General features: G+C 44.8%; 7 protein-coding genes across 7 annotated transcripts in view; 3 read left to right on the forward strand and 4 right to left on the reverse strand.

Moving 5' to 3' along the window:
• The window catches only part of TREMEDRAFT_70879 (uncharacterized protein), a 3,017-nt gene extending 1,528 nt beyond the window's left edge, over window positions 1-1,489 (reverse strand). Inside the window, exons 1-4 of the mRNA XM_007002000.1 lie at window positions 949-1,489; window positions 613-888; window positions 345-446; window positions 7-163 (exon numbers count right to left, since the gene is read on the reverse strand). Coding sequence (XP_007002062.1) covers window positions 7-163; window positions 345-446; window positions 613-888; window positions 949-1,470 — 1,057 coding nt within the window. The 5' untranslated portion in view covers window positions 1,471-1,489. The remainder of the gene's footprint in view (window positions 1-6; window positions 164-344; window positions 447-612; window positions 889-948) is intronic.
• A 283-nt stretch (window positions 1,490-1,772) lies between these two features.
• TREMEDRAFT_24284 (uncharacterized protein) lies at window positions 1,773-2,402 on the reverse strand (the record flags this gene model as incomplete). The annotated part of the gene is made up of 2 exons (XM_007000420.1): window positions 1,773-1,960; window positions 2,132-2,402. Coding segments are annotated over 2 exons (459 nt in total), but the record flags the coding sequence as incomplete, so codon positions are not given.
• Window positions 2,403-3,071: 669 nt separating this feature from the next.
• On the forward strand, window positions 3,072-5,504 carry TREMEDRAFT_59147 (uncharacterized protein; the record flags this gene model as incomplete). Its single annotated transcript, XM_007001468.1, has 1 exon — window positions 3,072-5,504. The coding sequence occupies one exon, from the start codon at window positions 3,072-3,074 to the stop codon at window positions 5,502-5,504; it is 2,433 nt and encodes an 810-aa protein (XP_007001530.1).
• A 473-nt stretch (window positions 5,505-5,977) lies between these two features.
• Window positions 5,978-9,295, forward strand: TREMEDRAFT_59148 (uncharacterized protein; the record flags this gene model as incomplete). Its single annotated transcript, XM_007001469.1, has 10 exons — window positions 5,978-6,101; window positions 6,544-6,687; window positions 6,911-7,053; window positions 7,166-7,256; window positions 7,301-7,415; window positions 7,457-7,596; window positions 7,738-8,135; window positions 8,378-8,701; window positions 8,980-9,057; window positions 9,218-9,295. 10 exons carry the CDS (start codon window positions 5,978-5,980, stop codon window positions 9,293-9,295), a joined length of 1,635 nt encoding a protein of 544 aa, XP_007001531.1.
• A 25-nt stretch (window positions 9,296-9,320) lies between these two features.
• On the reverse strand, window positions 9,321-12,095 carry TREMEDRAFT_72956 (uncharacterized protein). The gene is made up of 7 exons (XM_007002119.1): window positions 11,778-12,095; window positions 11,435-11,566; window positions 11,222-11,388; window positions 10,621-11,081; window positions 10,034-10,519; window positions 9,755-9,850; window positions 9,321-9,560 (listed from the first exon to the last, which is right to left on the reverse strand). Exons 1-7 carry the CDS (start codon window positions 12,023-12,025, stop codon window positions 9,402-9,404), a joined length of 1,749 nt encoding a protein of 582 aa, XP_007002181.1. The 5' UTR covers window positions 12,026-12,095; the 3' UTR covers window positions 9,321-9,401.
• A 199-nt stretch (window positions 12,096-12,294) lies between these two features.
• TREMEDRAFT_59150 (uncharacterized protein) lies at window positions 12,295-12,986 on the forward strand (the record flags this gene model as incomplete). The annotated part of the gene is made up of 4 exons (XM_007001470.1): window positions 12,295-12,421; window positions 12,531-12,574; window positions 12,806-12,903; window positions 12,953-12,986. The coding sequence occupies 4 exons, from the start codon at window positions 12,295-12,297 to the stop codon at window positions 12,984-12,986; spliced, it is 303 nt and encodes a 100-aa protein (XP_007001532.1).
• A 383-nt stretch (window positions 12,987-13,369) lies between these two features.
• On the reverse strand, window positions 13,370-13,939 carry TREMEDRAFT_59151 (uncharacterized protein; the record flags this gene model as incomplete). Its single annotated transcript, XM_007001471.1, has 2 exons — window positions 13,370-13,820; window positions 13,851-13,939. 2 exons carry the CDS (start codon window positions 13,937-13,939, stop codon window positions 13,370-13,372), a joined length of 540 nt encoding a protein of 179 aa, XP_007001533.1.
• Between the last annotated feature and the right edge of the window lie 230 nt (window positions 13,940-14,169).

Consider the following 14,169-nt stretch of genomic DNA (forward strand, 5'->3'; position numbering starts at 1 on the left):
ACTGACATTCAAGAAATGGTATCATATCAACCAATCCATGATCTCCTCTCTCCCCAGTCCACGGCTTGACTATTATAGCGTTGTCAGGTTGTAAAGCAGTATGCTCAGAGTTGGTGTCTAACACGATTACCTTGGATAGATCTCGATTGAGGTATGATAAATCCTGAAGGTTAGACTATACTTTGACTTCCAAAGCGTGATTGAGGGTAGAAGGCTGACTAGATATAGGGCAACAGAGTACAGGTTAGATGAGAAACCGAAAAGGGGACGAGGGCAATAAATGGGATCATGAAGTGCGAGGACTTGAAGGGGAGTAGAGGTACTAGAATCAAGATTAAACATACCTTGACAACTTTACCATCGACATAACGAGTCGACTCTCTGAACAATTTGTAAGGTAAGTAACTAGTAAAAGGGTCAAGTTTCTCTGCTACGGGTGCGGCAGTCTATGATGTCAGCTCAAAATCCATCCCCACCTGTCCATCTTCCGCCCACGTTGACTGTGATCCACACAAGGTTTCAACACACATCAAAGTCAGCAGACACTAAAAGTGTGCGAGGAATTGGGAATATGAATCACTTGTGTGAGAGAGAAGAAAAAATATAACCCACGTAAAGAGGTTGAGAAGTGAACAAAACAATTTCATAAAATTGACTCAAATATCCTAAAAAGTAATCCACTCCAGGTCTTTTGGCTGTTCTCCATCCATGCACCCTATCCCAAGTAGAAGAAACTAAAAGTCCCTCTAGATCAACGATCAAAGTGTAAGGTCTTTGATGTGGTGCTGGAAGAGGATCTGGGAGAAGTGTTTTGAATGCTGGTTTATTGAAAACGTCTAACATCTCGGAGAGGTTTGTTTTGAATCTGGTCCAATGAGTAGTATTGGTCTGAACGTTAGTCTGGTGACTTGATTTGATTATCTTAAAGTTTATAAGAGGTTGACTCACCGTCTCACCATCCTTTTGATCTATATACCAAGCAGCTCCCAAACCTCCAATGACAAGACTAGTCATCCCTATCCTCACCCACATTCTACGTTGACGATCGATACTCGAAACATATTCTTTCTTCCCCGCTCTAGTCCTCTGACTCGTTTCATCTTTATCCTGTGATGGTTCTGGTAAAGCAGCCTCGGGGTCGATGTCTAATGAAGGCAATTTGGACAAATCCGGAGTTGTAGGAGGTTCCAATGGGATCTCTGTCGCATTTGAGGGAGGATCGGAGGATGTAGTCTCTCCTGAAGTAGAGGAGGATGAGGAGAAGGAGGTTGGTGTAGATGAAGGAGAGTAAACTTCAGGTTCGAAGGGTGGAGAGGGAATAATGTCTTCCGGGACATTTGGAGGTTTTTCAGCAGGAGAAGGAGGGTCGGAAGGTGAGGAATGACGGATTTTGATTGTGGTGGGGTATGAGGTGTGAAATGGACGTATGGGGTGTCGAGATATTAGATAACGGGTGGATAGACGGAGCATAGTGAGGAGGGTAGGAGAGGATGAGCAGGAAGAAGTACAAAGTTGGAGGAAAGAGAGATAGCAGAGAGTGAGTTGTGGCCGGGGAGAACGGCAGAATTTTCATGGACAATTGCCACCAACTGGGACTGGATCTAGAGTATAGACGGGTGGGATAAGTAGGTCTAGCCACCTCATCACAAGAGCGAATGACTATCCAGACATTGAAGATGCAGACGTGCAGACAAGCCTCATCCTCGTTGTGTTAGTGATTTACCTTCATCTCAAAAGGATGCAAAAATGCCAGTACTTGTAGTGCTGATGAACTACGGACCATCCTCCAACACCTCATACAACACTTTTACCCACTCTCCACATCCAGCACACCCCACAACGTCCACACCTTCTTCTAAATCCTCTCTAGTGATTCTAAACTGACCCGAGCACCTGCATGGATACGTCCAATATTCCACTTCCTTCTCCAGACCCTCAACCTCCTCCTCTTCCCCACCACCTTCATATCCAACCGGCGATTTATCGTGATTTTTCATATCGCAATTGTCGGTGTAATATGGGATAAAATCCTCCAAGGAGACTTGATGAGATATATGTGGACCTTGTTCAGTCTCTTGCCGAGCTACCGATTAGCTTGTATCGGACAGTTACTGATGCAAGGCAAACTCACCTTGACCTTGATGTATGATCAGTGTAGCATCGTATTCCGCCCTTCTGTGAGGATCGGATAGAACGTATTTGGCCTCGTTCAATAAACGAAAATCGATCCTAGTAGACCCATTCTGTGCTAAGAAAGGTCTTTGATTAGAGGCGGCAGGTATTGGGGGGTGGTTCGGACTGGATTTGTCGGGATGATGAATCAATGCTAGTCGTTTATACGCTCGTAAAATCTCGTCAGTCGAGGCTGTTGTGGGTAGTTGGAGTAGTTGATAGTAATCCACATCTTTCCCGATAGGGAGGGAAGTGTGAAAGGGAGGTATCTTGGTCTAGTTGTCGATAGGTCGATGGAGGGTAAAATTAAATTTTTGTCTTTTTTCACCAGGCGTATTGTCTTCTTGTAAGCTCGATGTAAGTCTTATTCGACACCCTCACTTTAAATCTTGCATCTCGACTGTTCCTTCCCTTGGTCTCTTCCTCCCTTACGATACGACCAAGCATTACAACAAGTAAGTCTCTTTTTCTCCTACTCATACCTTGACCGTCTAGAGATGAGAAGATGGCATGATGATGAGTCGTAAAGTGGGATTTCGAAGAGTTCTGAGGGGTGACAAGTCGAGTGGAGGTTGAATGGGTGGCGACTGAAATTTCATCAGTTAAACCGTCGATCTTGTGACGTTTTACTATATCACTCAATGTCACACACCTCGCCCCTTTCGGTCACATCACATTCATATCCCACCCGTGTTTATAAAAGTGCTGATCAGTAGAAACGAACAAAAACAAACATATTTATAGATACTTTTTCGGACTCTTTTCTCTTTCTTTTTCACATTTGTTCAAACTATAAGTGTCATTGGTACCACTTCAACCAATTCATTCTCATATACTCTTCACGTTTTGCCTCCTGTACGACCAATCGTGAGTAATTCATTCTCTTCCCTGTGGCGAATATGTGCTTATCGACAGAAATGAGCGATGTCACTACCAATCCTACAAAAGAACAACAAATACCTCAAGCCGATATCCCTTTGACCGTCCCTTCCTCTCCTCCTAACTCCTTGCAACCTTCTAATCCTCCGAAAGTCAAATCGAAGAAAAGTCGGAAACCTAAACCACGTCGTCGTGTTGCGGCGTCAGACGAGTCGGAAGGTGATCAAGCGTCAGATACAGATGACAATGACACTGACGACGACGCCTCTCTTACCTCAGATGACGAGGGTCAAGAAGGTGACAAACATGTTTCACCAGCTTCTTCTGCTTCGCCACAGAAGACCACTGAGACTTTGAGTAAACCAATATTTGCCGATGCCAAATCTACTACACCTCTAGGATGGACCGATTCGACCGAGCAACCCACCGAAGTTGTGTCCTTTGGCGACTTGAACAAAATTGCGAATGTGGCGAAAATGGAGAATGGGAACGGGAAAGAGAAAAAGGAACGGACAAAGCAGGATGAAGAACGTATTGCGGCTCGAAAGGCCAAACAGAAGGAAAAATCGAAAGCGAAACGTGAATTGAAGAAAAAGGAACGCCAAGCGGCAAAACTAGCAAGCAAGGGTGATTCTCACGTCACCGCAACTACTCAGGCTCATACGAATGGGTCGAAGAATGATCAACACTCAGTCGATTCACTCATCACTCCGACATCCGCATTGACTATCGATAGTTCCATTACTACAATACAGCGGCCCACGTCAAATCTCTCTGCGACCCCTGCCGGACAACCTCGAAACGGAAGAACTAGCAATCGCGAAGTTCAACCTCAAGATTCAGCTTCTAAATCTCGTGGCGGTGGCTTCTGGACGCATGACCAAGGGTTGCCGTCGGAAAGCGGGGCGGTGGGAGAGATGAACGATTTCAGGCAATCGAACGAGTATGGGCGCGGGCGCTTCTTACCTCGCGGAGGTATGCGTGGTGGTTTCCGAGGAAGAGGTAGGGGAATGGCAAACATGTTTAGACCAGGCGAGAACAGGGCACATCAACGATACCCACAAGCAGAGCTTCAACCGCAAGTCTCGAGCGGTGGCGGTTTACGAATGGACGAGTTAGAACGGGAATTGGAGCAACGTGAACGTCAACGAGCTGAAGCCAAGGCAAAGGCCGAAGCAGAGGCGAAAATCGAGATTCCAGAGCAGCCTGTCGAGGAGAAGCCCGATGTACCTAAATCTCAGCCACCCGTGTTGCGCTCAGAGAAGAAGTGGGGACATGAGGGATTCGAAGCACAGCTGGCTACAGAAGTTCAAGTTCCTTTCAATCCTTTTTTACGAGGTAGAGGTCGAGGTAGAAATCAACGTGGATTCCCTCACCTGGCTGGCTTTGGTCCTCATCGACCTTTCCAACCTGTAGCGAGAAACATGATCGCGGCCCAAAACCATACTGAACCCTCACCACTGTCCAAAACAGATTCACTTGTAACATCTCTTCCTGCTGTTGACAAATTTGCTGAAGCGAATTCGACTGCTCCTACCGCTGAGAAACTTCTGGCATCATCTGGTGTCACTATACGTCTACCTGGATCTACGGCAAGCACGACAATTTCCATTCCTACTGCACCGACATCCAGTTCGAACCAGATATCCCAATCCAGGGCTTTGACTGCTCTTCCCTCCACAACATCCGCTGCTCCTTCCCCTCACGTTCCTTCCGTACAACCTGTTCCCTCCGTCACATCCGCCCCTTCCGCTCCACCGTCTTCTACCCTTTCTCAAATCTCACGTCTCCCTCCAATTTCCCAACTTCCTCCCTCATTCGTCCCCGGTCAACCATATCAAGGCTCGACCCATCCTTCCCCTCAACCATATCTCACAGCAAACAACACCGGTTCTCTATCCTCTGGTGCTTTTTCACAACAACACACCGGTTCTTTCCCACCAGCAGAATACTATTCCCCAACTCCACCACTCATATCTCATCCTCATGTTAACCCATATGCTCAAAGAAATGAAGAAATATATTACGCTCAAGAATTTCAACCTCGTTCTTCTTTCTCTGCGCCTGTACCTGTCCCTTCACCACCCATGTTCTTTCCTCAACAATACGACACCAGATCACCATCACCTTACACACCCATGCCTATGAATATGCAGATGCAACAAGGTATCATACCTAATAATTTAACTTCGGAATACTTTGTCCCCGCTCAAAAAGGTCAGAAAATATCAATCCGACGTCCAGTCGATAAAGATAAGGTTGAAACTCAGTATGCTCGTGTTAATTCGATCAATGCGAATGTACAATATCCTTCGACACATTACAACCCTTATGCCGCGGGTCAGAACGGTATGAATGGGAATGGAGTTAATGGGATGAACGGAGGAGGCATGTATTATCAAGGAGGAGGGTATCAAGTCTCAGCTTATGGGTATGAACAATATGATTATTGAGTTGTCGATAACAAATTTGTTGGGATTTGTTGGATGGTGTAAATGTGTAAGTACTAGTAGAAGGGGTGCTCAAGTAAATGCATGTTGATTGGGATTTCTTCTCGTCTTTATACATTCAAAGAATACTTGCATAATTCTCTCATCTTCTTCTTCTAAGATACTCGCAATGAAACCTATGCTATCTCCTTTAACCTCATCATCCCACCCACCCGTTGTCATTTCCCACCACCCATTTTGCTATGGTGTGGGATGTCACTCACGGGAGACGCGTCGGGATCAAAATTCGCTGGGCAGAGTTACGCTTTGACATTCCTTCTCTTCCTCTAACTCTCAAAAGTACCTGTTCTCATGACTTATTGATCTTTTCCAACCCTCGATATAATCGAATAACAAATCAAATACCCACAAACTCTCAACAAGTATAAAGACGACAGACAGTAAAGAAGTGAGGGAAATAACAAAAGGAAACAAAGATGAACTTACCTTCACCCACAGCCGGTTCTTCCAAGTTGACAACTCAAGGGAATTTATGGAGTGAGATATTGAGTGAAGCAGATAGACAGAAAGGTTTGAAAAGGAAGAATGTTCTTTTGTTATGTGAGTTGAACTGTAATTTCTTTTCTCAAAAACTTGATATATCTGTGTGTCACCATTATATCTATCGAATGATCATCGATCATTGACCATTGAAATATCTTCGTTGTTATTTGTCACTTGACACTTTGCATATCGTCTCAAACCATTTAGAAGATCATATACCCCTCATTTTTTGTTCTTTGATTTGTTTCTTCATTCTGGTCAGGAGATACGTCTACGAGTCGGGTTTTTGACATCTGTATCATGTACTTTTGACTCGGGTTGCTCATACATTGTCAACTACGTCTGTGTCTTGACCTCGACTTGGAGGTTCATCGTTTCATGTAATGTCATAACGTCTCTATCGTGACATTTGATTCATCGATTCATACACTATCATCACGTCCTCGATAAGTTCGAGAAAGGTGGAATTTTCGGTTAGGATATGTAGACTTACGATTAGCCGAAAAACATCGTGGAAGACGATTTCTGTTAGATAAATTATCTTCAACAATATCCAACAAACATAAACCGAGGAAAGTTTCAAAGACCACCGCTTTGGCATTGGGGTATGAAGTTTTAGAAATGAGGGATGAAGGTGATGAAGGTAAGTTTCGTTCTTCGTATGAGACTTCATCTTCATGCTCTCTACCTTTTCACGCCTGCTCGTACGTTTATATCTGTTATTCTTCCGTTCCCACTAGAGTTTATGTGGATTGTGCGTACCTATTTCATGATTTGCACATCCGAGTATGACCATGTTCATGTCATCCTCCGCAAAGAGGACTGGATGTTGAAGGAAGTGAGTTAGAGAGATAGCTCATGGTTAGAATCAGCACCACCTTTATCAGTCTTTTACCCACCTAGCTCAGCTGAAAACCTTTTGAAATTGGTACCTGCTTCATTACCACCAAACTCTTTGCAAGATACAGCTGTTGTCATTCTTCTCGATTGGACCAAGCCGTCTTTGATGGTATGTTTCATCTCTGCTCCGCCCTTTCACCTGTAATTGTCAACGCTCTACGGCCCACTTTGGGTCCTCATGTACTTCGCGCCGGGATCATAAAGCAATGCTCATGCTCCAGGTCCGCGAGCTGCTCACATGGCTAGCATGGATAGACAAATGGGTCGAATCATCAACCGAGCAAGGCGAAGCTGAAGAAATGCGAGACAGACGTATGTCTCCTCCAAGGACTACAGTGGCACAAACTGACTTTCAGTCCAAAGTCACTTGCAGCATTACTCTGAGCCTGCAACATCGACCAGCTCTGGCCTGGCGGCTTATGGCGCAGGACCATTATTACCACTTGGTCCGGGGACGTTGACTCTGAACCAGTGCGTCTGATGTGCTTTCAGAGGAGAAGCTGATAGGACAGACTTGGTATACCCATTGTGGTGGTTTGTACGAAAGCAGATCTGATGGATACTGTAGGGGACGAGATTGGGATGAAAGGTGCTGGATGGGAAGAGAGGACGGATTGGATACAACAAGTTTTGAGAACTCTGTGTCTGGCGTGTGAGTCTTACGATACTGATGACTCCATTCTTGCAAACGCCCCATCCCGTGGCTTGGTGTCTACTGGACTTAAGAAGTCATGAGGGATCCTTCCATCGCCAGCTCGGTAATCAAGTCATGTGAGACTGAGCTGACTAGCAGACGGCGCAGCTTTATTCTATACTGCACCCACTCAACCTCAAACATATACCCTCCTCCGTACTTACCTCCTTCACCGTCTCTACACCACCCCTCCTTCTCTTCACTCGCCCACAGAATCAAATACCCCTGTTCCCACCTCTCGATTCCCATTCCCTCATCGGGCCAATGTTCTGGATAGAGACGCCGTGATGGTCCCCAGTGGGTGGGATTCATGGGGTAAGATTAACGTCTTGCGCGAGGGTTTTGATCCAGCTCGCGTTGCCAAAGCTTGGGAAGTTGGGCTAAACAGAGCTGCGGAGGTAGCAAAGGGAGAAACCAAAGAGGTGGAAGATGGTGAAGAGGAAGATGTGGAGGATTTATGGGAAGGAATGATACCTGATACTGAGAGAGGTCCGAAGGTGAGGCATCAAGTCTCTCTCATCCTCTTGCCTGACGCATCTTGATCTCAAAAACACTTTCCATCTTCACCTCACTTGACCACTCAAGAAGTTCCTGTCGGCTGAGAGGCTACTTTCAAAGAGTTCATCTCTGCTTCTTTTAGAATATGCCGAATCGCGAGACAAGCTCCAACCTTGGCCAATTGGTCAAGTAATGAAATATTGACTTTCTATACCAAAAATGAATAATTGCTCACGCTTAGCCTTCAACAAATACATCAATAACCACCACAGTCGAACCTGAACAAAATTTCCTCTCTAGACAATTAGACCTCCTCATGCGTGATCCTAATAGATTAGATCCTCGACAACAATTCCGTTCAGCCCTCACGGCATCAGCTTCGACCGAAACTGTCGGTCCAAATCTGACACCTTCGTCATCCGGGGGGACTTTCTCAGGTATGGGAGGAGTCGTGGGACCTATGGGTAATGGGGGATTGAACTTACCTGGAGTAGAGAAGGTTATCAATGAGATGGGAGGTTCTGCTGAAGAGTTGAAAGAAAAATTTGCGAGGTTGGGAAGGAAGGTGAGTCATATTTATCATTTGATTATCTTTACGTCTGAAATCCAATATTCTTCTTCCAATATTCTTCTTTTTTTCCTTGATCGGTAAGACAAGATACCTATTCTTCAGATAAGTCGACACCTGACATCTGACGCCTGGTCATATGGGTGACGCGGTGGAAAGATAGAGATAGAAAGCTGGTCGGACATAGTGTTCCCCCCCTTTTCTTGAGGCATTTGATTTTCACATTTCACGAGTGTCATGTTGCGGAAGAAGAAAGAGTTAATGCTGAGAAACAGGACTCCACTCGTCCTGGTGGACCACTATCACCAGGTTCGAATCCCGGAGCTGTACCTAACGAAGCTTTGCACAATTTCGTATGTCCCTCTCTTTCTATCCTTCTTTCCATACATTCTTCCTACTACCAAAGCCGCATATTCAAAATCTCAAACAGATTGATCTTTCTAATTGCAAGACTCTCTCCTTCGCTATGAGACAATCTGAATATATCCGATATCTGTGTACGCTGACGATCAGTTTCAAGGTCTCCTAGCTACCAAAGGCAAAACCGCCACTCCTTCCAAAACACCCTCTCCGGCACCTCCAACAGAATGATTAAATGATCATGACGTCCTAATGACATTTGCATGTTTATGCATAGTGGTATGACCTGATCAATTTCATTGTTCGTACAATAAGAGAGAACGTGTAGTAGTTGAGATTAGACGTTCCATCGTCTACCTATAAAAACAAAACCTATTGCACTACCTACACAACAGATAGCAGAAACGTAGAGGGTTGTTCGGAAACAATGAGGACCGTAACATTGAGTAGGAGAAAGTTGTTCCGCTTGAGATTCAGATATGAATGCGTAGAGGTACTGTGAGTCAGTGAAACATTCTTGACTTTCTCAGTGATTGGAATATTCTCTTGACTCAAGGTGCAAGGGTTGTGGTTGAGCGTACCTCTGCTTTCATGTCGGTTTAGGATCTCGTTTGGGAGATGACGATGATAGATGGTTATTTTGATGAGTCGGGTAAGAAAGTGATGGGAAGAGGAAAAAAGATCACTCACCGAGAATAAGACAGAACCGAGAGCAGCGAAATAAGATACCATACCCCATGCCAAACCGAAGTTTGTGGGACCAAAGTGGGCAGAGACAATCGCGGGCTGTGTTGTAATTCAGCATTTGTATTCGTCCTCCATATCTCCCATGACGACGAATCATATGTCCTTCGATACACACGAAGAAAAAGACGAATGGCTAGGAAGTAATATGAGTACTCCTGGGTGGGTAACCATGACATGATGAATTAAGACGAGGTAGGGTAAAGAGGTAAGGTCAAAACTCACGGAAAGAGTGAACAAAGATCCATACAATGCTCCAGTCCCAGCACTTAAAACCCAAAGACCTCGCTCAGACTCCAACCAACCAGCTGACCAAGCGAAAACACCAGCCAAAAGAATACCACATATCCCTGCGTATACCGATCGAGATACAATGACAGGTTTTTGTCTTACGAACAAATGTGGTGGGATATCGTCACTTGAACTTGAACCTGACCTTGAATCTGGTTCTCCGTCAGGTTTGTATGCCGGATTTGGGATAGCTACGAGTGGTGGGGATAATCTATCCGCTATGAAACCTGTTAAAAGACGTGAGATAGTTCCAGAGAAAGAAAGTATGTAAACGTGTTTGTTCCTTAATGACAAAGCTGATGGTTGTGTGAGAATGGTAAATTGCGATAGGAATGATATTGATGAAGAAGGAGTGAGGGATGTTGTTGATGGAAGTAGAGAAGTGAGAATAGAACCGATTGAAGCTATTATAGTTTCACTCTGGCTTCATCAGTCTTACCATTTCTGATACTTGTATTCTACTGGTGATAACTGTTAAGTGAATGGTGAAAGGTGAAGGTAAGAAGAGAAAAAAAACATACCGGACCGATACAAAGTGCTAAAACCAATCCAAATACCCAAAAACCTTCCCAATCTTTGAACAAACCCCATGCTGTCCATTTGATTTCTCGACCAACTTCTTCTATCTCTTGTAAAGCAGCATCAGGTCCACCGATGAGAAGAGGAGTTCTTTCATCGAGATGTAAACTTTGACTGAGAAATTCGCCATGAAAACTTTGCATCAGAGGTGATGTCGGTCCGAGATTAGGAGAGTCGGGTAATGAGTTAGAAGGAGGGATGACACGCATGAACAAAGCTGCGAAGAGGTTTACAGAGGGGGAAAGAATACCGAGGAAGATTAGAAATTTTCGAGGGTCTAATTCGGAGGATGAGGAGAATATGGGTAAAGAGGAGAATGAAGAGAGGACGAGGGATGAAAGTCCAAGTAGGGAAAGAGGGACAGAAAGGGATAATGTGGGGTGAGAAGGGAAGGATAATGAAGCTTGTAGTAAGTACACTTGAAACTTCATTTTCTTTAATTCTCAAGTCGTAGTACTCCAAACGAGAATTTCGACGTTGCGGAGCAAGTTGAGTGAATTGGAAGATGAATGAGTATGGGAAGGGAAGATACGAGAAACGTACCACATGTCAAACATGCGAAATAAGATCCAACAGTCGCCGCTCCGACACAAAAATACGCAGCTGTCAACCATAGATGAGCATACGTCGCTCCAGGTTCTAAAGTCGACAATAATACGGCGAAAGATAAATAACCTAATGCTGCTAGAGCGGCTGAGACTGCTGAACCTCTGACCCACCGTCAGCCGTCAACTTGCGTTGTGACGCAATACTCACACTCTCACTCCATAACGATCTGTCAGAGAACCCAATGGAGCAGCCATAATGTATACTCCGAGAATACCTCCCACAACTATGGTTTGAGCTTGTGAACCAGTGAGACTGAGTTGTTTGGCTACGACTGGGCCACTTGGGGTCAGCTTTGAGTTTTGATTCACATCATTCCACACTTAGTTTGTTCAACCGCAGCAAGATCCTTGGATATTCGCAATCCACAGACGAGTTTGGTCCACAGCATATGATATAACATGCTAAGGGAGTTAATTGCAGAATGAGAGTGACCAGCGTATGACGAGGTAAGAGGAGTGAAAGTGGATAAAGGCAAGAGGTGATAACTCACTAAGTCGGCCAGCAATACACACCATTCGCTTGACAAGCAGATAAGGTTATACTGAGACAAGTAAGTCCTATCTGCCATCGTCTAGGCAGCTCAAACTGTCTTAATGAAGAATACCATCTTCTTTTCTTCTCAGCCAGTAATTTATCAATGTCAGGTGGCAAGAGTGAATCATCCGATAGGGCAGATAGACTACCTCGTTCGGTGTCATACACCACGGTTGGCAGTGGTGGGGATCGTGATGTAGACATTGTCTCTTCTTGCCTGATAGACTTTAAAGCAGTTTCGTGATCGGTGATACCCGTGAGTGGAATATATGAGGTCAAGAGGAAAGGTGGAAGAAGGAGAGATTAATCATCGTCATTTATAAGTTACTTAGGTCACTTTCGTTTTCCACCGATCGCATCTCGTCCCATCATGAAACCTACTTAATCCTCTCACCCTCTTCTCTTCTCTCATAACCTCATCTTCTGTTTGGTAGCGCTGAGAGCTGTGGGAAGATTGTCAAGGTTGAACCAAGATGTCAGCTCCACCAAGTGCAAAGCGACTTCATCCACCTCAACCCTCTCAATCACCTCTACCACCTCTAGCCGCACCTCAACCAAGGCTCATACTCATCGAAGCGAATTATGAGGACAAGTTAAGGGGTGAGTCTAGCTTTTCAGACTTCTCACATTATCTATCCACTCAAAGTACCCCAACTTTATACACGGTCTCGTCTCTTCACCATTATTGGTGGTTCAAACTGATGAGTAGAACAATACATCTCGCTGTTAATGATCTGTCGAGAGCTCGAAGCTGTACGTTACCAAATCCTGACCCCCATCCTCTTTCTGCGTAAAACTCAATATTTTTATATTTGACATGCTTCAAACCTCCATTCTCTCTCTTTCAAAACCACAAGTTGGTCTATCCGATGCCCAACTGATCTTTCGTGATAGCGGGATAAAGTATATGATCTTAACCTCGCCTTCACCCCCTCTTTGCTCGAAGTTGACTTGGTCAATGTACGTACTCAGCTAAATAAACAGGAAAACAACCTCCTCGCTCATCGTCATGGACACGCTGTCCGACGTGTGGAGAAACTTGCTCAAGAGCAAATTGATAAAGGCCAATATACGAATCCCTGGTAAGTTTTCTTTCTCTTTCACATTTTCCTCCTTCCCTTCTACATACAGTCTTATCGTCCCTCCCGAAGATTCATACATTTAACTCTATCCTGGGCTCATACCTTAGAACGACCGATAATGGATTTTCCATCTCAAACTTTCATCTAAATATCATGATGTATCATTGGAACAAAAAACCTCACTGTCTCTCCTCTCTCTCAGTTTACTTGTTCAATACTGAAATATTATTGCTACTGAAATTCTTACAGTCCTCAAGATACATCATCTGAGCCGAATCCTCTTTTACTCTTAGCATCATCTGCTCTAAATGAACATGAGCAATCTCTATCGACGGATCGACTTGATGAAGATCATGATGGTGTTCAACGATCTTGGTGGGAGAGGGGAAAGACTTCAATCGAGGTTCTTACTCCTGATATACAACAAGAATCCACCTCACCTGCTCTTCTCGCTCTCCCTTCGGTGTCATCTAAATGCACAGATAATCACAGCCCTGAGAAGATCCCAGATCAGCAGACACCTCTCGAACCTTATGAACCTATTCAACCTCTTCAACCTCTTCAACCTCTTCAACCTCTTCAACCTCTTCAACCTCTTCAACCTCTTCAACCTCTTCAACCTCTTCAACCTCTTCAACCTCTTCAACCTCTTCAACCTCTTCAACCTCTTCAACCTCTTCAACCTCTTCAACCTCTTCAACCTCTTCAACCTCTTCAACCTCTTCAACCTCTTCAACCTCTTCAACCTCTTCAACCTCTTCAACCTCTTCAACCTCTTCAACCTCTTCAACCTCTTCAACCCTCTCAACCTTCTCAACCCTCTCAATCTTCTCAAATTTCTCAACCCTCTCAACCTATCCAACCTTCTCAACCTTCTCGACCCATTCCACCCATTCAACCATTTCAACCGTTCCAACCTGTTCGACCATTTCAGCCATTTCGATCACTCCAACCATCCAACCATTTCCACCATTTCCACCATTTCAACCATTTCGAGAATTTCAACCGTTCCAACCTGTTCGACCATTTCAGCCATTTCGATCACTCCAACCATCCAACCCTCGTGATCCCACTCACAAAACCAACAGATCTACTTCCCCTCGACCTTCGCATCAACCTTTACCCTCTCAACCCAAAGATGTACCCCCTCCCTCTCAAAACACACATGAACCTCCTTCCCGTCGTTTTTCTTATCCTCCTCTTCATCCTCCAATCCCTGATATACCTCCGCCTCCTCCTTTTCGTCAATCATCCGGATCACCCTTT

This window comes from Tremella mesenterica (assembly GCF_000271645.1).
Source record: "Tremella mesenterica DSM 1558 unplaced genomic scaffold TREMEscaffold_1, whole genome shotgun sequence".
Classification (NCBI taxonomy): domain Eukaryota; kingdom Fungi; phylum Basidiomycota; class Tremellomycetes; order Tremellales; family Tremellaceae; genus Tremella; species Tremella mesenterica.